Here is a 27,867-nt window from a genome sequence, read left to right on the forward strand (position 1 = left end):
CACTCCCCTCCCACACCTTCAGCCCTGCTGCCTCCTGTCTGACACTCTGGAGCCTTGCAAAGCCAGATGGGACCCCAGCAGGACCCATTTCTATCAGCACTCAGCCCAGCAGGTGATGCTGGCAGCAGGGTAGCAGTTAAAGACAAGCTTTATTTCCATTTGCTGATACAGCCGAGGAACGTTTTCTCCCTAAATGTCACCCTTAAGCCCAACACTTTTCAAGACAGTAAGCACCAAAAACTGCACCGTGGTAAGGGACAGCAGAAATCAGAATGAGCACCATGAGAAGTGCCATGTCATTCTTTAGGGCTGTATATAATGAAATACTCAAAATGCATGTGCAATACAAGTAACCAATGCCCAAACCTGTTTCCTAACTATGAGTTGAGGCTTGTCACCTAGTCAGTTCTTTATTGGCAGTATTTTGTAATAAGAATGAAATTCAGCTGATGCTTCAGAAAAATGGACAGGTTAGCCTTGAACGCCTCTGGTACTTAGTGATCTTTTTTTTCTTGGCAGGAAGAAAACTACCTGGCTAGCTGCTCAAAAATAGCACACTGCCGGACAGGAGACACAAACATCAGAAGGCAAACAGTAGACTGGATTATTCAGAAAGTTACTCTTACTGGGCTACTCCTACTACTCAAAAACAATCTTTTCCACTAGTGGTATCTTGGGGGAGTGAGAAAAACTGAAGTGTATGATAACATGCATCTGAGATAATTTGCTTTGAGAGCATGAAACCCTGAGAACAGGACAGAAGGCTCCATGCCGTTAGCCCAGTAACAGTACACACAGTACTCCAGTATCTTCATACAGCTTGATAAGTCCAGTTGCCACTCGTTTCAAGCCCTGAAACCCCCTAAGTCTTCAATTCCCTTCCAAACCTCTTCCATGACAAGCCTTAGTCTTGGAGAGAGACAACAGGCCTTTGAGGTCACTGTTGTACATCAGATTCACAGTTACCTGACATTTTGGGTAGGGTTCCACCTCTCAGACGGCAGCTCTCCACTTTGTGGGTCATCTACAGGTGGGTGAAGAATTGAAATACATACATCTCCATTCTGCAAGACAGAAACAAAAGTTGAGAATAGCCTGGCGTGAGACAGAGGTCTGGTGACTCAGCTTCAACACTGACTACATTCTGAGCTGTTTAACCTTGTTGATATGAACACCCCAAGTGCCAGTAAAAATATGTAAGAACTGGAAACGGCTCTCAATTCTTCCTAGGTCTACTCTATTTATATGCTCAAAAGTTTCCCTTGCTAAACACGGTTAGCCTGCAAATTGGTACAAAACAATCTCAAGTCAAGGTTTAAAAAAATGTAGCAAAACAAGTAAAAATAGTAATAAAGTCACATAAAACTAAATTGGTCTCCAGATAGCAAGTACTGTCACAGTGATAGAAGTGAGCTTTAGTCACAGGGGACACAAAGTAGGGTTAACATTTTTTTTTGTTGTTGTTCCCAGTGGTAGCCGAGTTAGCTACAGGAATTTTTGAATTGAAGGTTTTAGCACTCTCTACTAGCTCAGGTATCAAAACAGTGCTTCTCCTGGGACACAAGGAGGTTGAACATATGGTGTGGGGCAGGCTTACACTGCTCCCCTAGGGCACAGCTGTTTGAAATACCAGGTGAAAAAGCAGGAGATGTTCTCTGAGGGTTTCACTGAAAATCCCTTCCAGCATGGAAGAGGAAGAATATTTTGACAGCATATGGAAGCCATACAGCCACGTAATCCTCAATCTGTGTTTTACTCACCAGTGTTATAGCCTGAACATAGATTTAAAGCTCCATAATGCCTACCATTTATAAACACTTTAAGCAGCTTGTAAAACCAATTCTCCATCAGCAACAGCATTCTGACACTATTACTTTGTAGGAGTGCTGTAGCAGTATACACCACAGCTGATATTCTCCACTGAACTCTCCCTCCACTCCAGGGACTCATGGGGTCCCAATGCCTTATTGCAGGACAGGATGAAGGTGCAGGTGGGGCCCAAGGCCAGTCAGCAGATGTTGGCATCTCTGGGTCCTGCTGGCTTGCCTCCTCTTGCAGCCAGCTGCTGGGATGACTTACAAGTTCCTAGAGGCAGCCTCACACCTTCAGATGGCAAAGCCTCAGCTGACAGGCAGCGCTCACGCTGACCCTTGTCACCCTGACCCAAGGCACAGGTTGATGACAGGAACAAGAGAAGCTGTGGATCAGCTCTGTTGAAGATTGCAGGCTGGCAGCTCCTTACATATCTGGTCTCAGCTATGTCCTGACGATCTTCCAACACAGCTCAGCACGCAGGAGCCAGAGCACAAAGCAGTGCTGCTCACAGCTACAGCATCCGTGCCTTTGAGCCCGAGCCAGCAATCACAGCTACAGATAGCAGCAGCTCACCTGAAGAGCCTCCCAAACATTTCAATTCACCTTCATTAACAATGACATTTGTTTTATAGCCAAACAAGATCCTACTTCAACATTGGAGGCTTGTGATGAGTGTCCAGATTTCAGTGGCTCACTAATCCTGCCAGGTATGCAAATCTAGCAAGCCCTTGTCATTTTGAAGCAGGTTTTTTTTGGTCAAGAACACAACTACGCACATCAACATAGCACCTGGAGCTGCTGAATACCCAAGTATGCACTTACATTGCTGGAACAGTTTGCCTTATCAAAGCAGTTTCTTTTTTAGGACTCAAACAGGCTTGTGCAATCTAGAAATCTTTAACATCATTTGAAGGTGAAGTTAACCCTATTAATGTTAGATTACGTTCACAGTGTATCCTGATTTTATTAACAATTTCCATAAGTTAAGCCAGTTTTTCCTTTAACCATTTCCTAGGAGAATGCAGTGCTGGTGGCCAGGAGAAAGCATCACAGCACTTGGGGGAAGTTCCTCGAGCAACCAGGTCAGCAGCGTGTGGAGAAGCAAATATTTGGCAATATGAAAATGCGGAGGGAAGCAAGGATGTGAGAAATTTCCCTCTTGCAACAATCAATCTTACATGTTTGGTAAAGTAAGCCAGGTAGCACTGCATTACAGAGTCTGGAAGGGTAAAGGTACCATGGGGCCTGATGAGATCAGCACAACGTTTTAGGGATCACTGTAGTCAATGGGAGAGCATTTCCCCACACATTTTTGAAACATAGAAACAAGGAATACAGGGTATTCGTCTGCCAATGGGAAATAGCCTATATTTCTATTAGGACCGAGAACTGTTACGCCACAAAAATAAAGTACAAGTGAACGCAGTTTTACCAGAACTCAACCAGATGACTTAAGAAAACTGGAGATGGGGAAGAGACAAGTTACTCAAGCCTCATTGCTTAGAACTGGAACGTCAGCCCCAACCTCTCCATCTGGTCCCACCAACAGATTCTGTAAACTGCTACTTTCTTTCATCTTCCTTGCACTAAAAGATTTTTTCCCTCCTCCTGATAAACCCTCAAACCTCAAGCCCTTTGCTCATTTATTCTCAGTTTCATTTGGAGTTATCCCAGTGCCTCATCTTCATTGCTTAAATGTTGTTTCCAAAACAGCCTGTGAGCTGCTTCAGACTCCCTCAGCTCCAAGAAACACTGCTACAAACACAAAGTACAAAGCTGAGAGCTGGAGTATTTGAAGAGTAACCCCAAAATACAGCCATCAAGTTTGGGGTTAGTTTCTCCTCCTACCTTCAGTTGTTTCTAAAGCCAATTTTTCCATCTTTCCCACCAGGACTGGGAGAGGTCCTTTCCAAGACTCGTTTTGTACATACCATTTTAGTAACCGTTTCCCACTCACCTCCTGCATGAGAATTTCTGGATTCAGAACAACATCCACAGTATGGATCTGCAATAGTCTGCAGGTCTCAAAGTAGTATTTATAGATCAAACTCCCATGTAACTGAAATAGAGCCTTTAAGAGAAACACTATCCTTGACTACATGCAAGATTCTCTGCAAAATCCAAAATTCAAGTCAGAAGACTGTCAGATGACTGATTTCAGGATGTCCCTGGGCTTAAGGGAGTCCTTCAGAGCATCCAGTAATTGAAGCTGGTTACTAGCCTGTTTCACACTGAAGTTGAGAGGCTTTTGGCCATTTATTAGTAAGCTATCACTGCTGACATCTGAAGCACACTCATTCCAGGCCGGACATTTAGGAGCAACAACTCTTAGAAAAGGGCCTTCCAAGCCCAATGCATCAACCGAAGCCATCATTTGTTCACAGCAAGGAAGAAGTGGCATTCCTGTTTTGAGGTGGGCTCAAAGGAAGCCTGCAGAATCTCCCATAGGAAGATGTGATAAAGTGACAGAGCTGCACCAACAGGAACATTTTGCAAGGCCTTTAGCTGCTCAAACTACTCAACCAGTAGTCCTAGCAGGCTGACACTTGTCAAGGATATCCAAAAATTTAGAAAGGATTTGACTGGCCTCCACCAAAAGTGAAATTTTGAGCCAAACCAGCTTTCAAATACAGCTCTGTGAAATTTGGTAATTTAGAACCAATTGCTTCTACATAAAATCATTCTCCTTCTGGCCCTGCTATGTGGTTGTACCATGATCTAATTATGGACCTAACAGCCCACAGTAGTATGCTCTGAACATGACCTATACATGCACTGAACTAAGGGCCACTTCAAATTGGCTAGCCAATGGTCCAGGACATGTTCCACTAGACCTCAGATTACTCAAAGTCCCCTCCAACCTGGCCTGGAACATCTCCAGGGATGGGGCATCCACAACTTCTCTGAGCAACCTGTGCCAGTGCCTTACCACCCTGACACTAAAGAATTTCTTCCTCATATCTAATGTAAATCTACCCTCTTCCAGTTTAAAAACGTTACCCCTCATCCTATCACTACACTCCCTGATAAAGAGCCCCTCCCCATCTTTCCTGTAGGCTCCCTTTAGGTACTGGAAGGCTGCTAGAAGGTCTCTCTGGAGCCTTCTCCAGGATAAGCAACACCAACTCTCTCAGCCTGTCCTCACAGGAGAGGTGCTCCATCCCTCTGTGATCATCTTTGTGGCCCTACTCTGGACTTGCTCCAACAGGTCCATGTCCTTCCTATGTTGGGGGCCCCAGAGCTGGATGCAGTACTCCAGGTGGGGTCTCACCAGAGCAGAATCACTTCCCTCAACCTGCTGGCCATGCTTCTTTTGATGCAGCCCAGGATGCAGTTGGCTTTCTGGTGTGCAAGTGCACATTGCCAGCTCATGTTGAGCTTCTCATCCACCAACACCCCCAAGTCCTTCTCCTCAGGGCTGCTCTCAACCCAGTCAACACCCAGCCCGGATTTGTGCTTGGGATTGCCCAGAGTCATGTGCAGGACCTTGCACTTGGCCTTGTTGAACTTCATGAGGTAGGCATGGGCCCACCTCTCCAGCTTGTCCAGGTCCCTCTGGATGGAATCCTTTCCCTCCAGCACGTCAACTGCACCACACAGCTTGGTGTTGTGGCAAAGTTAGTGAGGGTGCACACTGTCCATGTCACCAACAAAGACTGTTAAACAGCACCGGTCCTGGTACTAAGCCCTGAGGAATGCCACTTGTCACTGGTCACCACTTGGACATCGAGCCATTGACCACAACTCTGAGTGCAACCATACAGCCAATTCCTTACCCACTGAGTAGTCCATCTGTCAAATCCATGTCTCTCCAATTTAGAGACAAAGATGTTGTACAGGACAGCGTCAAATGCTTTGCACAAATCCAGGCAGATGACGTCAGTTACTCTTCCCTCATCCACTAATGCTATAACATCACCACAGAAGGCCACCAAATTTGTCAGGCACAATTTGCCCTTAGTGAAGCCACGCCAGCTGTCACCGAGCACCCCCTTATTTTTCATGTGTCTTGGCATAGTTTCCAGGAGGATCTACTCCATGATCTTGTCAGACACAAAGGTGAGACTGACTGACCTGATGTTCCCAGGGTCTTCCTTTTTTTTCTTTTTTTAAAAATGAGTGTTGTTTTTCCTCTTTTCCAGTCACTGCGAAGTTCACCAGACTGGCACAACTTCTCAAATACAATGGATGGTAGCCTGGCAGCTTCATCCACCAGTTCCCTCATGACCCACAGATGCATGTGATCAGATCCCATGGATTTGTGCACCTTCAGGTTCCTTAGATGGTCTTGAACCTGATCTTCTCCTACACTGGGCAGTTCTTCATCCTCCCAGTCCCTGCCTTTGCCTCCTGTGACTCGGTCAGTGTGGATAGAGTACTTGCTGGTGAAGATAGAGGCAAAAAAGCCATTGAGTACCTCAGCCTTCTTCATATCCTCGGAGACTAGGTCTCCTTCCTTCTGGAAAGGGCCCACATTTTCCCCAGTCGTCTTTTTTTTCACTGACATACCTATAGAAGCTTTTCTTGTTGCCCTTGATGTCCCTGGCCAAGTTTAATTCTATTAGGGCTTTAGCTTTCCTAACCTGATCCCTGGCTGCTCAGACAATTTCTCTGTGTTCCTCCCAGGCTACTTGTTTTCACTTCCATCCTCTGTAGGTTTCCTTTTTGTGTTTGAGTTTGTCCCCTTCACTTGTAGGTTGACTGCTGAAGACTGTTTCCCATTATTTCTTGTCTCAACACACAATTTTGTCAGATACACTCAAATTAAAGCATACTTGAACTGTGTACAAACGACTAGTTGCTTAAGTATCACAGTAGTGTAAGACCCCCCACACCAGCCTTGATCCAAGAATCACCTAAAATGGACAACGTTCATGGCAAGGCTCTTTGGCTGGGGCTGCCTGCTGTGCTTGCAGATATGAGAACTGCTCCACCCCTACCTGCAAGAACAGTTTTTTATTTCCTACAACATTTAGATTTAACTTTTCAACCATGAAGCTGACATTCAACACCAACAGCTAACCACTTTAGTTATGGCTAGAGACATTTAGTACCTTCGATACTTCCAGAAGTTTAAGGAAGTAGAAAGCCTTTTTACATGCCTGTGAAAAATTTAAAACACACCTTACCTCATAAATGTTGGGGTGCCACATTTTGGTCAGAAATCTGAAGGTAGGCGGTGAGTATGGATAGTCAATAGGAAATTTAATGTGAGCCTGGAAAAAAGCAAAATATTTCAGTTACAAAACAGAACAACAACAAAACAAGATCAAGAAGCAACCATTACAGTGAAAGACTGGAAAAAACAACTTCAATTAAGGCCATTAAATAGTTCATTTTATATACCAGTGTCCATGTGGCCCCACAGGATAACTCTACACAATTTCCTATGAGCAAAATACTAACTGAACAAGAAAAATTGAAACACCTGGACTGACCTAGGCTGGTAATGCTCAGAAAACAACCCAAAAGGCATCTAGCACATCCTAATTCAAGAAGCTCTATCCAACAACTGCTGTTAAATGCAGTAAAACAGATCTGAAAAGCTGGAACTTCAGATAGTACTGCTGTCTTTCTGGGTTCAGAAGCAAGCTAAAAGTGTTTGCTAAGGTGAACAGACCTGTTTTACATTTGCCAATGCAAATAGTTTAAATTACTTTTTCTGTGCAGAAAAAACAAAGTTAGATACTTGCTCTACTGAGATCAAAAGTTTTTTTGCCTTTCTGGTACAAGAATCAAGGTGGTCCATCTACCTGTGTCCTTAATACTACGTTTCTTGCCACCACAAGCATTTCCCAAGTCTGAATACCATCTGTGCCTGTGTAATAAATCAGTGCAACTTGATGAACTGTATACCAACGGGCACTGACAGCAAACATTACCTTCCACTGCCTCTGAGGTCAGCAGCCAGCTGTGGGGCAAGACTCTCAGACCTGAGTCAGTTGTGGGAAGACTACAGAGATCCCAGCACTGGATGTTAACTTCTCTGTGCTGCCTTGCCATTCACAGCAGTCAGAAATGTCAGCCAGTAGGAAAGAAGGCTGAATCTGGATTGATTAATTGCCAAAACCACTGCCCTCTGAAAACGGGACTCGCACACTGCTTGCTGCGCTGTGGAGCACAAATCCTTCCCTTGGTACTGCTCAACCCACCAACTCTGCAGATGCATCTCTAGAGAAGCATCTCCTGGCCCTGGCACCACAGCCAGGCTCACGTGTGACAGAGTGCAAGAAGAGATCTCAAAAACAAGATGCTCATGGTGAGAGCATATTTCCAGGCCACCCCCTTCCACTTAAATATCTCACCATGCCACTTGGACACAGGGTGCTGACCTTGTTCAGCAGGATGAACTATGGAAGTTTTATTCCCATGGGAAGTTTTATTCCCAGAAAGAGAGGCAGGCAACCAAACAAATTGGATTACTGGGCCATTAAGTACCTAGCTACAGTTTTACTTATAGATCAGCATATGCTTTTGCCTTGCAACCCAAATTTTATGGGGCCAGACTGCCAGGTATCCAGGAAAAGAAGGTTTTCTGTTCACCTTTAGGAAGCAAATTCAGCAATTCACATGGCTTTACATTTTGTACATACCTGCTAGTAATACTGACTGTATGCAAGTATGTTACAGCAGCTCCAAGTCCTGAACTCGCAGTCATTTGCCACTGCATGCTCACAACCGAAAGATTTATGATCTGCTTAAACAATCCTAGCCCACTGTTTAATGTCAGTTACACAAATGGCATTGCTCCAAGAAGAGCAAGCGAATGCCTCTTGTCACTACACCATCACAGAAGACAGTGGCTGCTGCAGTAAGGACATGCCTGGCTCCGCAATGTGCCAGCCTGCACTGAGAGCGGAGATTTACTCGGGGCAGAGCAGATTCATTTCAGTTCATATAGCTGCAGACTGCTCCAGACCACTGGGGTTTTCCCAAGAAAGCCCATTCCTGTGCTTACGTGCAGTTTCATGAGATCTAAGACACAAAACAGCCCAAGGACTGAGATTAAAAATGCAAGAGACAACAAAACTCAGGGTTGAGATAGCTACAAGATTTCTTGGCAGAACCTATGCGTCTTCTATGCAAGTATAGTTTCTAGGTGGCCAAAAAAGCATACTACCAGTAGCACACCAACATTACCGTGTTTATATCCCACATATATGGTCAAGGAGCTGAGGAAGCAGGTCTCATTCCTCTCAGTAAAAACCCTCAGCTCTCAAGTTGTCTAACCCCAAGGGTTTTGTCTCAGGAAGACCACCACAAAGGCTGAGCCTGGTGCACCAGTTGTAGTCTCTGCAGAAGCTGTAGATCCTGAAAGACTGTTTCAAATTTCTAAATCCTGTTTTGCAGCCACAACTTTTTAATAGAAAAGGGCTATCTGCCTGCAGTATCAATCACTACAGAATTAAATAAAGCTGGCATTTTGCCACATGAAGGAAGTTCTGGCACCAGAAAACGCAACCGGAGAGGAGTTAGAAAAACCTTTTCTTCCTATGTGGAAGCAGCTAAGACCCAAGCTTGCCTGTAACCAGCTGCATGCTTAGAGAAATCAGTCACATTACTTGTTGATAAGCCATTTCTAACTAGCCTGTAAGTATTTAGCACACTGAGATGCTGTACTGGCACATAAAACAAGTGAAGCCTCTCTACAAACATGATTTCAGAGCCAAAAGCCACTGGACTAGGAAAACCCACATTACAGGCATGGAATTTTTCCAAACAAAAAAAAAAAAGCATCACTTTCAGGTCCCTATGTTGAGATCATTCAGGATTTGAAAAGTGAAACCAAGTATTTTCCAGGGCATTACAAACAGGTCTCAGAGAATTACTCCACATCTCTTCTGTAAGAGAAATAAAGGGAAATTATGTAAACCCACTCTGCTCTCACTGAACACTATTTGAGTTTCTGAGTGGGTTAAGCAAGCCAGGAATTTCCAAGACAAGCTGCAAGACTGCCTGCAAAGATGCAGCAACAGCCATGATTACAGGTCATTTTTTTTCCACTAAAAGCCCAATTCTAAACATGTTGAGACGAAAAGACCGAATTAGGCAATAAACTTATTTTCTAAATAAAGCAGTAGCTCACAGAAACGTTTCCCCCCTACAGTTGCACTGATGTAAGGAAAATCAGCTATCTGAGCTTATTTCTGGTAAGTTCAGACAGGCTGCTAGGTACCACGGAGTAGCAGAGTTTTAGGGCAGCTTGTTAGCTCAGTTACAGCCAGACGAACTAATTTAGGAGGACTAAAGATGCAACTCAGTCCCCCACCCACAAGTACCCAATCGTTACTGCATTCGCCATGTGCTTGATTCCTCCAGCCGAGCTTAAACTGAACAGAAATAATCCTATTTCCATGTCCTGATTTTAGCCACCTGCTCTCCGTGGCTCTTTGACACCACTGAACATACTTGACAGCCAGGAAGGTGGAAACCACAATCATCAACACACTGCCTCCTTCTCCAATTTATAGTTATAGTTACAGTTCTCTAAAAAAAGAATAAACTCCTCTGATGTTGAACAGGCCAGCCTGGAATAAGATTCAGCCCTTTACAGGCATTTACAGCTACTGCACAAGAATTTCAACGTCTAAGTTACACCACGACACATTTTAAGGATATTGCCACCAGCACAGTCCCTTTGGTTCTTCTTTTACTGTCTTGCTCCCGTGCACCCTCATTAGTGCCTGCACTTCAGGTTTGTTATTTTTCTTCTAATTGGATATGGCATAGGTAGATTTCCCTATGGCTTTGCCTGAAAAATAATGTATTACTAGATACTATGTTATCTGACTGAAAATAGAAACCTAATGTTTTTACCAACCACTGAATTAAGTCCTGATTCAGTGGCTATGAATAACTACTACAGCAACTTTGTTTCTGGAGACCTTGCCATGCACTTGAGTTGACCCTTACACATTAATATCATCTCCTTCTCAGAGGGGAGCACTAACACAGGCAGGACTCCCTCCCAGCTTCAGCTGTCTAGAAATTCAGTATTTATTCTAGACTAGCTGTATATGACACTCCTGTAGTCTGACACTGATGTCTTCTACTCCTCTTACGCTGACAGAACCTAGATACCTGATTTTTTTAGGCAGCAAGGGTAGGAATGGTGCAGAAAGGCAATGGGGGGAAGAGCACACATGCTTTTTCCTGGAAAGCCACCAGCATCACAACTGATCTGATTTGAGGAAATCAGGGGCAGCAGCAGCTTTTACAGTAGCCAACAGAAACTGCAGCTGCTTAGTGTTTCTGCAAATGCCAGTTAATAAAGATATTTTTTTACTTTAAAACATCAAAAGCTTAATGCAAGCCCTATGAAAATGCAGCACCAGTGAAATTGAGCATCCTTTGCAAACTGTACTTAAGATCAGGTAAAAAGGTAACATTTAAGTTTTTAAAACTATTTTGTGCCTTTTTTTTTTTTGGTAGTTATCTGCTACAGGAAGCTTACACACAGGCTCCCACTGCCTCTGTGCAGGTGCCACCAAGGTCTCCTGCAGATCACCCACCCTGCCCCAGTAAGAGCTGCAGCACCTGCAGACAGCACGAGACCTCCTCATTCCTCTTTGTCACAGGCATAGCCAGGCTCCTTGCTGTGCACATCATCGTGTCCCACAGCTGTGCATCTAACAAGTGCCTCCCACCAGCATGCCACTAACAACGCCAGACATTTATCACAAGAAAGCCAACAAGGACAGGAGCTACAGACAACTGCTGGCTTAAGTGTTAGTATCTAATCCCACAAAATGCCCTTTGCTGCTTCTAGCACATCAAGCATTTATACAATTCATGCAGTGGATTCTGCTCTTCCACATTAAGCCTGGATTAGCACATGCAGAATTAAATAGTATGTGCCAGAAAACATGTTCAGTAGATGTCAGCAGTAAGTACCAGCAGCTTGTTTCTCACATCAATGAGGTTTAAAGCATCCCGGTATCGTCCAGCTTCAGAACCTGTAAAGCAGCATTAAAGCTAGCCACATTGTCCTGTCAATTGTTTGACAAGGTAAAAATGAATGTAGGACCAACAGTGCTATTTCAGCTCCAGATATTAGGACTTAGGACATAGTTTCTTGTGGCAGAGCCGGGCACTAGCCTGGCAATTTAGGCCCAGTTCTGACTTCATTTCCCAGCAGCACCATAACAATGTTTATTGACATCTGTTGTGCTTTTAGGACCACATCTCTGATTCAAGTTAGATGATGAGTGAACGGGTCAATTAAGTCGTATGAGTCCTGAAAACTCCTTTGCTGCTGCAGTGGCCACATGAACACTAACAGCAGCAAACCCCTTACATTCTGTATTACCTGCGCTGTTTCATTAGGAATTTAAATCACAAAGACCTGAATGTGAAGAGTGAACTAGATCAAAAAGAACATGAAGCTTCTAAACAAGAAAAATAGAGCCATAAGTCAGTAGGACAAAGATAAGTCAAGAAGTGAAGTTAACTTACAAAAATCAAAGACTGGTTTGACAGGCAAGAACCCATTCCTGTTTCACACTAAATCATACCTTGTATACACTTCCTAATTTAGTTATCTGGGGCATTACTAAAAGGTGACATTTTCAATGGAAGAATCCTCTGGTATAAACTAGATTTCCTTTTACCAAAACTTCTTTTAACAGTAAATTGTTATTAAATATTTCTCTGTCCGTGTGTTATGTTTCTAAAGCTGGGACTAGTGTTAAGTCACTCAACCCAGACCAAAGCAGTAAGTCTACCATATGATGGTAAAGTTACAATTATACAGAATCACAGAATGGTAGGAGTTAGAAGGGGTCTTCGGAGATCACGTAGTTCAACCTCCCTGCCAAAGCAGGGTCACCTAGAACACATTGCACAGGATCACGTCCAGGCAGGTTTTAAATATCTCCAGAGAAGGAGACCCCACAGCCTCCCTGGACAGCCTGTTCCAGTGCTCTGCCACCCTCAAAGTAAACAAGTATTTCCTCATATTGAGATGGAATTTCCTGTGTTCCAGTTTGTTCGCATTGCCTCTTGTTCTGTTGCTGGGCACCACTGAGAAGAGTCTGGCCCCATCCTCTTGACACCCGCCCTTTAGATATTTATAAGTATTGATGAGATCCTCTCTCAGTCTTCTCTTCTCCAGGCTAAACAGATCCAGGTCTCTCAGCCTTTCCTCCTATTCCCTACATCATCTTTGTAGCCCTCCACTGGACTGTCTCCAGTAGTTCCCTGACTTTCTTGAACTGGGAAGCCCACAACTGGACACAGGACTCCAGATGTGGCCTCACCAGGGCAGAGCAGATGGGGAGGATGACCTCCCTTGACCTGCTGGCCATGCTCTTTTTCATGCACCCCAGGATACCACTGGCCCTCTTGGCCACAAGGGCACATACCGTTAAATCACCCACATATTAGTCTTTTGCTCCTTATATCTGAAATCAGGACTAACAATAGATGTGAAACCATAGCTGAGCCAAATGATGTGGAGGAATTCACTACAGGCCTGTTAAGCTGGTTTACATCCAAGCTCCTACGGTCTCATACATTCACACTCCTGCTGCCTGCGCCATCTCTCAAGGGATCTGAGTAAATAAAACCGCTCTGAACAACAAAGATAGAAGAAAATGATTTCCAGGCACTGCTTGTTCTAACATTGCTCAAAAGAAACAAATGAATTATTTTTTTTTTTAATATTGCCTCCCTTCAATAACCTGTAAGTTTTCTGTATATTCTAGCCTTCATGACAATAACTACTCATGGCAGCTGCTACTCGTCTAGAGACTGAGTTAGCCTACACTAGTCAGCTGTGTTTAGGATCTCAAGCAGTTCAGCAGTTAGAGAAGATATTTCTTTCTTGCAGTGGGTTTTACTACAGGGACAGCCCATGGTATTCCCCGGCTAATTGTGCTGTTCAGTCAGAACCACACTTTGGCTCTGGCTAGAGACACTTGTCCATGCTCTTGAGCCAGGGAGCACCCAGCTTCAGACAAGGAAGGCAGCTGTTAATGGTCTCATGCAGAGAACTTGCTGGGGACAGGCTGGAAGCCAAATAAGAAGTTTCCCTTGGCCAGAGGCCACCTGCACACTCCTAAAGCTGTTCCTCTCCCTTGCTGCACAACCAAGCACAGCCCCACCAGCACAGGGCCAGGCGCCCACTTCCAGCTGTGCACAGGTCAGTCCTGCTGTGCTTGTGGTTTGACAAAGAGGTTTCTTCTGCTTGGGCTCTGTGTCCCAGGCTGATAATGGCAAAGTAAAAGCATTTCCAGATAGGGCCAGACTTCTGAGCTCCTTAGTATAAACCCCTAAGACACAGGTGTGTTCACTTTAACAATTCTTTCACAAAACTGCAGGTCAGTGCCCTCATAGCTCAAGTGAAGGCAGCAGATTACAGGAGCCTACCTTACCTACATTAGGCTAACAACTACCAAGTTCACTTCCATTACTTTTATTGTCAGTTTGACTTTACACAATGCTACAGAAAACATCATTGCAACAGCTGCAGGAGACGTGGCATCCAGCATGAGATAACGGAGTTGGAAGCAGTGGCATCCTGAACCACCCAAGTATTTCTTCTATAATCTGTCCATTTTCACTCAATTTTTGCATTTGTCTGCCACCTCATCACAGAAAAGGCAACTACCAGCAGCTATAAGACTTAACACCAAACAGAACTACTTGGTCCTCTTTCATACAGCAAGCTTCCAGCCCAACAGCTTTTCTGAGGTTAGACCACAGGAGATGGGTACTAAAGTGATTTCAGATTTGCATTTGAGAAAGCTGACTTCATACTCAGATTTACTGTATTTTTCTGGGAATTCCCATGCTGAAATATTACTAGATTCTACCCCCAAGTCAACCTTCACTCCAGGATCAGGCCTGATTAAAAAAAAAAAAACAAACCCAAAACAAACAACAAACCCCACTGAGATTGAATATATTAGAGATTGTGACAGGCCAAATTGATTGAGACCTCTGCCATCACTGCAGGCTTCACCTTGTGATTGTTCTCTTGGGTCTGATGCCTTCTGGTTGCTCACAGATTGTACACCAGTTGTATAGCTTGAAATCAGGCTCACTGGGTGTGTGTTATGCAGAGAGGTTAGTCTGTATGACTATCTTCTGGGAAAAAACAGATGACTCTTCTTACCTATACTTGTGCAAACACACTGACTTCCCCATTTGGGCAAAATAGGAAGAATAAATCTAAATCTGTGAAACTTAAGTCTCCCTACAGTGTCTAATACTTGCTGAAGAAGCCAAAGATACTTTGTGATACTGCACTTGAAGACTCAAAAGAAGGAGAAGCTGGCACTCAAAATAGCCCTGCTGCAGGTATAACTGAGGATACTGGCACCTGAACAGGTAAAGCTCTAACAGTAGTAAAGCCATTCTAGAAACAATTTGTTTCCACTTCAGAAAAAGCAATTTTCCAACTCTATTTGCAAAAATAATAAAAGTTTTGCTGGAGCACTGGCAGGAATATTTGAGGCTGCTTATTCAAAGTATCATGATACATCAACAGCATCTCTGGCAGCACGTGTGGGAGTCCTCTGGTTATGTGTGTACAGGTTGACATTCTGGGCACCTGCCTTCATTGCCAGGCTTCTGGGTCCAGAAGATAGTTTCTTTTATTAAGAACTGCATTAGCCTACAACTTTCAGGGCGCTGGGCTATCTTGCCTAGACCATTCTTTTGCCAAGAACAGTTGGACCAGGTGATCCTTGAGGTCCCTTCCAATCCTGTGTTCTGTGATCTGCAGCATGGTGTTCAATCTCATATTTTGAACTTTCACGACCTGGGTAAGTAATTTACTTTCTTGAAGCAAATTCACACACAGGCATGTCTATGGAATGAATGGTTGAGCACTGGAGAGTATGACATACTTCTGACTTATGCTGGTCATTTCTATAGTTCAGTTTGCTCACATTCAAGTAATCATGACCAAAGCATATCCCAGTTTTGCAGCACTTAGTATCAGGTTTGACAGAGTTTCTAAGAACTCACCTATTCATTTCTCCATTTACATACTTACCAAAACATAGCAGATCGCTTTATTTGGTGATGCAAGCCATACCATTCGCATCTGCTGAGTGAAGAGATATCCAAACTAGCTCTACATACGAACACCCTTTCCTTCAGCCTGTTTTAACTATTTTTAGACAATTCTTTAAACAGGCACCATTCATGAGTCAGTGAATGACTAATTGCCTTGATTCTTTTCATATGCAAGCGGAAAGCTCTCCTCAAGGGACAGCCAGTCACATGTTCTGTTAAAAACACAGGGCAGGTCTTGATGCAGTCACCTCTTTCATAAGCAGCAAGGGGAAAGGAGTATTTATAGCACTGTAAGTGTAAACCATAGCACTGTGCTGCAGTGTTACACAACTTCGCCTTTCTCAGTGCAGGCAGGCAGCAGTTCTTCCAACAAGACTTCTCAAGCTGGCATACCAGTGTTTATTTAAGCAAGGGATATAGGTTTCTAGAAAATGAACTGCAGCACCTAGAAACTGCAGTCGAAGTCCTACCTGTGCTGGCTGCCACACAGAAGCCAACCAAGTGCTTATGCAGCCCTGCTGCTTCTTTTTCAGCCACTGCATTACTGATCATAAACCCTCCTGTTGGGAGCTGGTCACAGGCAGTAAACTGAGGCAGATGCAGGCAACAACTCAGCAGTAGTAAGCAAGTCTGCTGGACTGTACTACCTGTAATCAAAGAGCTAAAAAGAGCAGTGCTGTGTCCTAGTGTGGAGACACGATCAGCACTGTATTAGTCTAGATTATAATCCCATATGATACAACTGTTTTATGCATATGTGCAAGTGTCTATAACCCTGTGCGAGCCTGCAAGGTCTGATACATCTATGCAAGCTGCCTTCCCGCCCAGCATCCTCCAGTCCACTGTGGGAACCAGCACTCCACCAACAGGTATTCACTAGTGAGAAGCCTATGTTTGAGACAAAAGCATATTTTCAAATTACTGCATAATGATGCACCTGTCAACTCCATTATCCTAGGCTACTTCAAACAGATCTAGTTTCAAGTTTAAGCTAGAATAAGTACATTAAGCAATACATACCCATCCTTGCCCCTCAGGCTATTGTTTCTACAGTAACAGGTTTGGGGCATTTTTTTTTTTTTTTGCTAGTGAGGAGCCAAATTCAACAGGCATTCAGCATTCTGTCACTCTATCTCTTTTCACCCCTGCCTTGTGCTTTAGATGATTTGGATCTCACAACATTACAATCAGTGTAGCTTTACTCAGGAGCAGCAATGACTAGGTTGCCAGTAAACTGCACTGCAAGGGATGAGAATTAAAGAAAGATGAATCCTAGCTCAGACCTCAGATTTAGTTTTTCAAAACAAGGCACACACACACCCCAACCCAAATTCCACAGTATTACTGAAGTGCTAAGGTCTCAGTTTGAGCTTTGGCCTTCTAAGGAAAGGGAGCTCAGTTCAAAGGATACATATAATTTAATTACTTCAAAACACAAACACCCACAGTAAGTCAAAAAAACAAAACAGAGACAGATCACTGAGGCCTGCAAGAGCATTAAGGTGCTACTTCTCACACTACAAAGTACTCTTGCTTGGGCTGGGGGGCAAATGCAGCAGCTGCCAGCCCAAATCTCCCACAGCACCAGCTCCTGCAAATATACATAACAGCCCCCTTACACCAGGCAGAAGACTAGCTCTTGACTGAATGTCTGCTTAAAAAAAAAAAAAAAAAAAAGGCAGATCAGACAGCACCACTGCTGTAGCCACAAGGACTAGATACTCCACTGCTCTGGTGTTCAGTGGCTCCAAAGTACTGCTGTTGTTTGACTCACATCTCGCATTGCCTTGTGTTAGGTACCATACAGACCTCACATTCCAAATGTGGCCCTAAGGGAACAGTTACTGAAGAACACCTTCCTTCACATACAGTCCTCATCTGCAGATCTCCAGGAAGTCACCTCCCTGCTATAACAACCATGCTTCATTTAAAAAGCTAATTACACATGGTTAGACAAGAGCCATCTACAAAATGGCTGTTCTTGATGATTGTTAGTGTACGGATGTTTAAAGAGACATCTTTCAGGCCAGATGGATACACAAGTACAACACTGAAGTGAAAGCTAGCATTGATATTTCTACCTATGTTCCAACTAGATGCCACGTCAATGACTAATATGACATCTAGATAAAGCCAGAATCCTCAGTTTGCTGAAATACCTCCTGAAAGAGCCAGCAAAAGGGTGCAAAGCAGGTTGAGTCATCTGCAGTGCAGCACAGATATTTAAAGTACCCTTTATACTTCTGATAAAAGCAGAACTAGTGCAATTGAGCTAAGCTCAGTACATGAACGAACATCCTTGAAATTCAAACTTGTACATAATTAATTTTAACCATTTACATTAAATTTGAAGGCATACAGGGTAAGGGTAGCAGTCAGGAAGAACCACTTCAGACTACTGCAGGTCAAGAGGATTTCAAGGTCAAGACAGAAATTTAATGAGACAGATGTAAGATAAGAATGCAGGCAAGAGATCTGATCACCTGGACAGAGAAAGCTGGATCTTGTAGGAAAGTTAGTGGAAACTTTTACAACTGTATGACTAAAAGCAACCCTTAAATAGGCAATACTGCATAGTGTTAGAGCTATCAGTACTAACAAAGGAACTGAGGGGAAATTAAAACTCATTTAATTTTTCTTCATGTATTTAAGCATGTCATAGATATTATTCTTGATTCAAAGTGGCACATGTGACTTAACTTCAGAAAAAAATTTGTGTGACAGATAAGTAACCACCCATAAGTGGCATACCAGGGAAGAGAAGACAAGACCTATGGTAGATAGACAATCTGGTTTTATTAAGAACTGGAGTGTGGATGAAGAAAAGCCTCCAAACACAACGGTGAGGGGGAAAAAAAAAAAAAAAAAAAAAAAAAAAAAAAGAGAGCAGTCTAAGTTCAGCAACAAGATAAACTGCAGTAGCAGACTGACAGTAAGAGATCTTTCAAAAGGTACTGCACCTATGGCTATGGAGATTTGTAGGAACAGGTGACAACTCAAGGAAAAAATGAAAAAAAAAAAAAAAAACAACAACAAAACAAAACAGTAGAGAGCTTCAAGAGCAAGTTTTTACTTTGAAACATCACTTTCTACTTAAACCCTTCTGGCATCTACTTTTTGGTGAATTTTGAGCGACTTTCCAGCTTCACTCTTTAAGGTTGTGAAGTTTAAGAACACTAGCTGAATGCTACAGAAACAGACAAAAAAAAAAAAAAAAAACACCAAAAACTTTCCAGCACATCCTCATGCGTATGCCAGCAGCCACACAATGCCTTATTTTGAAGCCTCCACAGAAACAAGTCATGTTGCTTTCCTGCGAAGACTCATCTAAAAGCTCCTCCACTTTCTAAACAGTATCTGTGACTACAGAGATCACTGATGCTTCATCTACAAAAATATACACCATGTCTCCAATAGGTCCAGTACAGTGCTCCAGCATACCACCATGCTCAAAAATTGTAGCATTCTCATGGTCAGTTTGGGAACTGGATCATCTCTTACTCCATTCAGAGAAAAATTATACCCACATATCTGAAAAAAACTAAGACTTGAGCACAGGACTTCGTCATCTATGGAATAAACTGAGGCTACCAAAACCCAGGAACGGCGAAGAAGAAAAAAAATCATCCATACTTGTATGCTAGCCATGATCCCATGATGATATTCTTTCCTGTCTTGTAAGACTAATTTTTGAAAACTTAGTCTTAATGTTGTTCGGCTGTTTGATCAGACCCTGTATCTGAGACACACTGCATCTGACGTAAGATGCTACACCCTAACAAATTATGATGCAGTAACAATCAGTTTGCAGCAAAAGCTGACAGTGTTTCGAGAATACAAGCATAAGTACAGCCCTTTCATGGAAAACCTACCCCAGACATACATGGAAATGTCTGAATTTTATTCCAATGCTGGAATAAAATATGTTGATGTTAAAAGAAAATTATTTACTCACACTCATCTTTACAAATATTTTCATGCCTGTTTTTTCCAGTTATTTGCAAGCAATACTACAAGCTTCTAGTCAACACCCCTTTCAAGTTCATCAGTAGTTAATGTTCAGTAACTATTTCAAATTGATGATTCAGGTTCAGCCATACCATCAAGAGGATGACTGATTACTTAGATTTAAAAAAATTAATTCATTGCTTGTAAAGCAGTGTTGCACTGACAGATTCAGACATCTGCTTGCTACTTAAAGCATGAGCTGCTTCCTGACACAGAAATGTATCCAAAGCATGACTTGGAGGAGCCTCTAGTGGTGATAAAGTAGATATGATTACAAATTAACAGATGCTCAAGTATAAGCTAACAGCATTGCTGATATTCACAGTAGCCTACAGATGCATTACTCCTAGTCAGATTACCAGCAATCAGCATCTGAAAGCCACATACACACACTTGGTACTACAAGTTTTACATTGCCTTGATTCAATAAGGGAAGAAACCAGCGTGCTTCTTGTCCTCTTCAGCTTGTAGACAACATTTAGTACACAAACTGAAGACTTCTGAAAGTTTGCTAGAACAGGGAGCAGCATCCAGACCTGATTTTTGCACCATGTTACACACTGACAGAGGGAGATGACTTTTTAAGCAAATTGTGTCTATCCACACAGAAAGTAAGGATGTTCAAGATTTGCACTGCAGAAACACACCCTTTGAACAATTTTACACAGTCATTAGAGTAGTATCTTCCATAGGTACCAAGACTGGCAAACATTTTGCTGCTGGAAAAGAACTTTTCCAGAGCATGACCTTTGTTTGACAGTATCAACTAGAAGCAGTTCTGTTTGCACTCCATGTGGCAAGCCTGAGAGTGGGTATCATTAACTATGCAGTTTCTCCAATCTTGCAACCTGTTGCAGCCACACCAATGTAGCACATAACTGGAAAGCTGCTTTCACTCTTTCAGAAAGCCCTGAAACATTACACTTTTTGATAAGCATTAATACTGATGTACCACTTTCTTCAGCCTAGCACAAAAGAAAAACAATCCCCCCCACATTTGGCGATTTGCCTGCATCCATTCACTTACCATTTAGGTTCCCGTAAGAGCCCTTAAAGAATGGGAGGACTCAAAGGCTCATCTGGCATCAGGTACTGAACAAAACAGCCAACTTCTGTTGGTAGTTAAAAGGTTCAGACACTGAAAACCTTAATGCTGTTTCAGCATTTTGCAACAACATTTGCAGACTTGACACTGTCAAAGTACTTCAGAGGTTTGGTTTTTAGCAGCTGAAGATTTGTCTGACAATAGTTCTGTCTTCCTTATGACTATCTGATATGCAGAGTAAAATCTCCCCTTCAACAGAATCAATGTTGATTTATTTATTTATTTATTTTAATACTACCAAGAGTTATACAGCTGTTGGCAAACTAACTTAAAAGCCATCTACATATGATCGGTATGTTTACAGTAACTGCCACTTGTCAGGGTTTGCTTTAGAAGACCTGGATATAATGAAATAAAAAGCAAGCCTTCAAGGCATTCTCTGCCTAATAATATCTAAAAAACTAAGCATCATATTATTTAAATTATAAACATAATAAACCATGCTGCTGTGTTAGATCTCTGGATGAAAATTATACTGCAAATTGACTGGAAGTCAAATACAATTTCTTTCCCCCTATGTAGCCTACAAAGCTATACTTTTACGTGGTTACAATTATATTCCTGCATGGAATTCGTTTCCTGAAAAACAAAAACAAAAAAAAAGCCCAGAGTTCTCCAGATGCTACTGTGGAGAGAGCATGCAAAGATGTGCATTTAAGAGCATTGTATGTCTTGGCAGATTTTGGGGGAAATCACAGTATTGACTAGGATAGGAAAACACTGCATGATGACCAATGAGAGTCAACTGTTTTCCTCTAGGTGCTTTATTCTGCACTCCATGCAGTTGTGTTTCTGTAGAGGAGCAGTACATGCTGGAAGTTCTAGTGAAAAAAAGCCTTATGTTATACATATGTTTTCAGTCTTAAAAGTATCTAGCCATGCAAGGGGCAATAATGGAACATAACAGCTCACACAAAGTATCTAAACACCCTGTCGTGTTGTAGAGTTTCAAGCAGCGTGTGCAGGAAGTGCCTGCACTACCAGGGTGGTGGCATGGGGGACAACTGGAGGAACTGATTCCAAGCACCTTCCCAGAAAAAAAATCCCACGCAAGTTCCTTTTGTTCCCATTCTTGGGCATCCAGCATTATTCACTAGAACCACTGCTCTGACCCTCCTACCCCACCTTGTCCCAGTTTTCATAGCCTCTAAGGAAAAGTGTTTCCAGCAAGCAAAATGGTCTCCATCAGAGGCTGCAAGAGCAGTAGCCTTCGCTGGCACTGAAGGCAGTCTGGGAAGCGGAGTATCAGATCTAAGAGCCTCCCTTGCCGTACCAAAAGGGTTATGTATTTCCCAGATCAGTAGAATTTGCCTCTGCATCCCTCCAACCCTGAACTGGCCCTGTGAAATGAAGATTATGCACCTGTTAGGAACAGCTCCGTCAATGCCACGCCACCACACATTTTCTGCATCAGACACACAAACAGCTCAACCAAGCAGCACAACCATGTCTGAAGACCTCTCTGCATATCTGACCCTTAAAATTACTCCTGCCTGCTCAGCATTGTACTGATTTACTGTTGGTTCTGGTGCAATAAAGAATAACCTGCAGGTGTCCAAAGCTACTCTGCCTTTAACTGTCCCACTGGAAGCAGAAGTTTACCCCATGCAACTCAAAGCACAAGGCCACCATGCTTGCTTTTTTAATGCCAAATACTTCAAACAATAACTCAGACCTTAAAGGACAAAGTGGTTCAACAAAATGGCAGATGTTAAGACAGCATCTTTTCCTGTGCACCAAACTCAGACAATAACATCACTAGCATTCATTTTAATGTTCATACAAGAACTGTTGTCTTGAACTTGTTAATTTTAAGGAAAATCCTCACACCGCTCTTATAAATAGGTACAAACTTCTTGTAAGTAAAAAGATAAAACTGCAATCCCCCGCTTTTTTTTTTTTTTAAGGAATACTTCAGTGCACCTGAACACACCCCAACACAATGCTTATATTCTAAAATGAACATCTCCTTACTATGAAGATGTTTTGCAGTAATACAGGAGGTCTCATCACATGCATAGCAATAGCTAAGCAATCACACAAAGATAAGAGAATCCCTTTTAACTCCCACTTTGCACCCACCTATTAGTACAGTCATGAATACCTACTCTAATTGGACTGCCTTCAGAGCTTTCCAGAAATCTTAATTATCACCTTTGGCATCAATTAGGTCAGCAGAAGTTGTTGCTTTCCGAAACCTGCTGGAGAGCAAGACAGCTCACTTACTGCTGTCATATGAATTTACGAGAGGAAATCAAAGCCACTACTATCCTAGTAACTAGCAGAATCCACATATAGTATCTATGACATCAATTATACATGGTTTTGTTTCAAGTTAGATTTAGAATCAGAGGAAGCAAAAAAAAAAAAAAAAAAAAAAAGCATCTTTCTCAACAAGGATTTCCCTGTCCCAAACAGGGTACCTTCAGCTACAGATTTCTTGATGCTTGATCTCCTCATCTCTTGGCCACGCTGCTGCTGAAGGACTTCAAAGAGTATAAACTTTAGTCTATTATCAATATCACCAACATTAAACACATGCATTCAAACTAGGTTTTAGCAGCAGGTTAAGGACCTGTCTCTCAAACCGTCTGCAATTCAGGACACTCAAATACGGTTCCAAATTAGCATGCTATGCTTTCATGTTTGGAAGAGTCATTCCCTCCACCCCCCAGTCACCACCACAAATGGCAAGAGATTTCCTACAAACTCTGGTTACAGAAAGTATGCAAGTCTTGTTCTGAAGGTTACTGTTCAGAATTCGCTATGTGAAAAAAGAAGCACTAAAAAAAAAAAAAAAAAAAAAACACAACACACTTCTTCAAGGGATTTTTTTGATATTCCCAACATTTGCAGTGCTCAGGTCAAAGCTTGCTAGCTTTCAGCATCAGTATTAAAGTAAGACATCATACATCTCATCTGGGTATAAAAAAAAAAAACAAACATCAGAATGCTTGACAAGTTACTCCCTTTGCCTCATTTTAAGACAGACAACATTTACACTAATATGCAGCATTGCCAGGAACCCTGAACCTTTCTAACAGGATACATGAGAGCTACACAAGCAGATGACCTGCATCTACCATAGAAACCAGAGCAAGTGATAAAGATGTCTTCCCTTGACTGCATCATCAGTCTTCAACTTCACATGCTACAAAATAAGTTACATCACACTGATTCTGCTCACCCTTTCCAAATATTGTACACACCAAACAAACCTGTGATGTCAGTTGATTAGACAACACTGACAACTTAGTCAATGAATCCAAGAGCAAACAGGGAACAACACCTAATGTGTTCGTGGGTTCTGCTCTGGTATCCCAGGAAACCAGCTGCAGCTGCTTGGTTCAAGTTGTGCACTATGGCAAAAATGTCTGCAATCCAGCTCTAATAACTGGCATTTCTACAACTGCGAAGCAGTGTTTATAAAGCAGAGCAGCAGCTCCTCTATAGAATCTGGAGCATGAGCTGCACATGCAGAAGCGCAGTGTGTCTGGGGAGTCAGAGCACTCCCACCTCAGAAATGTTTTGGCTAGGTCACCAGCCACTTACTACACGAGATTTGCAGGAGCATCAGTATAAAACCTAGCTCACTTGCACAGAGCAGCCGAATGAAACATGGGTGCTTGCAATGCCAGGGTATCCCTAGCTAGACAGTCACTCAGTCCTCTTCCTTGAAAGCAACCCTAGCAACTCCTTGGTTATCTGACTCGAGATAATTTCCTTAACTTCATTAGCCCTTTCCCAAAATGTAAGCAAAAAGCATCAGCTAGAAGGTTTTCTACCTGGTAGTATCTCATTTGTAATTTCAGTGTCCTAACAGCCCTGGTCTCCTCCAACTAAACTGTTATGTCATTACCTTCCAGAATAGTCTAAATAGCCTAGAATAGTCTAAAAATCAAAATTTATTTCAGGTACTATGTGTACCATTTTAGTCTGCCACTTCATAGCCTTGAAGCATTTATCTGTCTGTACAGGGAAGATGCAGAGAAGACAGCAAACCAACTACCCACACTCCAGAAGTCAGCATTTAGAGTCTTGGATTCTTCTCAGAGGATGCTTTCAGAAAGCCGTATTCAGTCCAATATTATTTTTCAGTGTGCTACACAGTTCAAGTGGTACTTGCCAAACTGTTATAATGCAAAATAAAAAAGGCTGTGGGGGAAATTAAAATTGACAAGGTTAACTGAGAAAGTCAGTCAGTCACTTATTTTCCTGCTAACATGAAAGATCAGGGGTGCTAAGCTGCACTGTGGTATTCTGAATCAAAATGCTCTGCAGAGACCCCAGGTAAGCCATCAGTGTCCATCTCTGGGGGACAGGCTGCCACTCTACACATGGCTTTCAGCATCTCATCTGCATGCGCTGCTAATTGTTCACACAAATGCCTATATTCATTTACAAAGGATCACCAAACCACATTTAAAGCCTTTCTTTTGTAGCTCTGTTCCTCCCCATCAAAATACACAATGCAAGTTCAGCTGCCTTAAGTTATTAATTAAAACCTACCAGGCATTATCAGGGACAAAACAGTGCACTGAGCAGGAATAAGCAATTGCAATTTAGTGCATAATTCAGTATTGGGAAGGACAACAGATTAAAATATGACAGTTTGATTCAAATACCAACTATTTGGAAGTAACCCCATATTAGTGCCTCATATTAGTGCCAAAACCAGATTTGGAGATTCTTTCAAGCTGATTTTCTGTGCAGTCAGCTTCACTGTAGAGCAGCATGAAGAGACTGTCAACAGGAGGAGGCCTTTTAAAAATAAAAGAAAATGTTATAGTGAACTCATCACAGCACTGAGGAAGCTCAAGGAGTACTAGATGGTGAGCACAGGTGGAAAGTAGTTTTAAAAAAAGAGACCGAAGATGTGGCTTGGACTTCTCACTTGAGGAGAGAGACTTCAATTCCAAGAAGGTAGTGCAAAGAGGACACAGCACCCTTGTAAACTTTGTTACAGTTTTCCAGAAGTGATGCTGGCACTGCTATCTGATAAACTTCTATTGAACTAAGTTCAAAATATCTCTAGAAACCTGGACTCGTGTCTGTATTTTTCCCCATTAATGATGATATCCTCTTTCCCCAGCTATCTTTGAAGAACATCATGTTATCTTCTCAGTATCAAGCTTTCTCACTACTGACACGCCTTCTCGCCACCATTACAGACATCTGAAGTAGCAGCTATTACCGTGCTCATGTGTACAGTTATGCTTGTGCACAAACGGCTGCAGTGTACCAACTGCTAAGGGAAACCAGACAGCACTGGAAGCTCAATGCCAAAAACAGTCCCAGAGCTTGTTTAGATTTATAGCCTTTAAAAAAAGCAAGGACGAGCAGGTACTGTAAGAGCAGCTAACCCATTAGACACAAAGCAGGACAGCTCAGGGTCCCAACCGAGTACCACAGTGAACGTGTTGTCACATTAGGACACAAGCAGCAATCAGAATTACGATGTCGTACAGATTATTAAGAAACAGATGAATAATGACAGTGTGGGCAGCATTGTCACTGGCATCTGAACCCCCCCAAAACTAGAAGTGCATCAACTGTTGTTTCCTACTTCTTACACTCAACTATAGGTCTAACAAATCTTCAGTGTTATAGCTTAAGAAATACCTTAGCATCCAAACACTATCAGCTCTAAGTAAGAAGTAAAGAACAAACCAGCAGAGTTCACAGCAGAGGTTCTTCCTCTCATCCCTCTTGGCACCACAGCCGGCATCACTGTTTGTGCAGCCAGGTAACAAATTAGCCAGAAATTCCCTCATTTTTAACTTAAATGGTTTATTTTGGAAGAAGTGACCACTTAGACCTTTATTTCTGGAGTTAAGCATCAACAGTTTAGGCGGGACACACTTAGATCTAGCAGCCACTTGGTTCTTTCAATAAGTGTGGGATTGCACATGCAGGAAAAAATCCCAACCAGGAGCCATGGCTACTGCTGAAACCCTGCACAAATGCCCGTTACCCTTCCTAGTAGAAAACTCATGACAGTACAATTTTGTATACCGTCAATTGTGGTTTGAAGTGTTGATAATCTGAAAACTGCATACATATAGTCTATCAGTACTCTCCTACTCTGGGAGAAAAAAAAAAAAGCAAACATAGCCAGGGTTTTCCTTCCTTTTCCATCCCAATTCCTGAGCTGGGCAGCTGTAATGCAGGGGATGGAAGCAGGGAAAAATAATGTAAGCAAGTTAAATTACTGACCTACTTGCTTGTTTAGTGATAAAGATAGCCAAGCCATCTATTTTTGACCAGACTTAGTGACCACCTGATTTACAATGTAGATATTAAAGTTATCGCTTCAGCAAGCACATGTACCTCTACAGAGCATGTCATTAGCATCCCGCGTTTAACTTTTTGAGAGAGTGGAAGCAGCAAGCACCCACTTACCAGAAGGCAGCTCTTACACAGCCTAGTTACAGCAGAAAAATCACCTGTCACCACCCTTTGGAGTATGCTGGGCTTTCAAGACAGCTCTAATTTACTTATATTTGCATACCACAAGCTGTACAGTAACCACCATTTTTGCAGCTCGTTAGTAGCCACAATCCCCTTATTGCATTTGTGGGCTGGGTTAACTTTGCAGGTTTCCGAGCACCCAGCACGTCACAGCCGCATTGTACTGGACATTACACAAGCAGTAACACATATCTTGCCCTTAAAATACACCAACAGTGCTGACTGCCTCCTGCAAAAGGGACACATTTCAAAATATGCTCCTGTACTCTTGATATAAGGGATTAGCCTCATTTGAGTGCCAGATTGTTTGCTGCTCAAGTTACTCAGCAATATTTTCAGCTAGCCTCTTCACAACAGCAAGTGTTATCAATTTATGAAAGCAGAAAAAAGAATAATCAGAAGCTGAAATGACCACCCGGCCACTAGCTACAAAGTGCTTTTAA

At 42.6% G+C, this 27,867-nt stretch overlaps 1 protein-coding gene across 1 annotated transcript in view; it reads right to left on the reverse strand.

Moving 5' to 3' along the window:
* UBE2R2 (ubiquitin conjugating enzyme E2 R2) overlaps positions 1-27,867 on the reverse strand; it is a 53,656-nt gene that overhangs the window by 5,784 nt on the left and 20,005 nt on the right. Inside the window, exons 2-3 of the mRNA XM_082497606.1 lie at positions 6,945-7,031; positions 967-1,064 (exon numbers count right to left, since the gene is read on the reverse strand). Coding sequence (XP_082353732.1) covers positions 967-1,064; positions 6,945-7,031 — 185 coding nt within the window. The remainder of the gene's footprint in view (positions 1-966; positions 1,065-6,944; positions 7,032-27,867) is intronic.

Source organism: Vanellus vanellus, assembly GCF_965231255.1.
Source record: "Vanellus vanellus genome assembly, chromosome: Z".
Lineage (NCBI taxonomy): Eukaryota > Metazoa > Chordata > Aves > Charadriiformes > Charadriidae > Vanellus > Vanellus vanellus.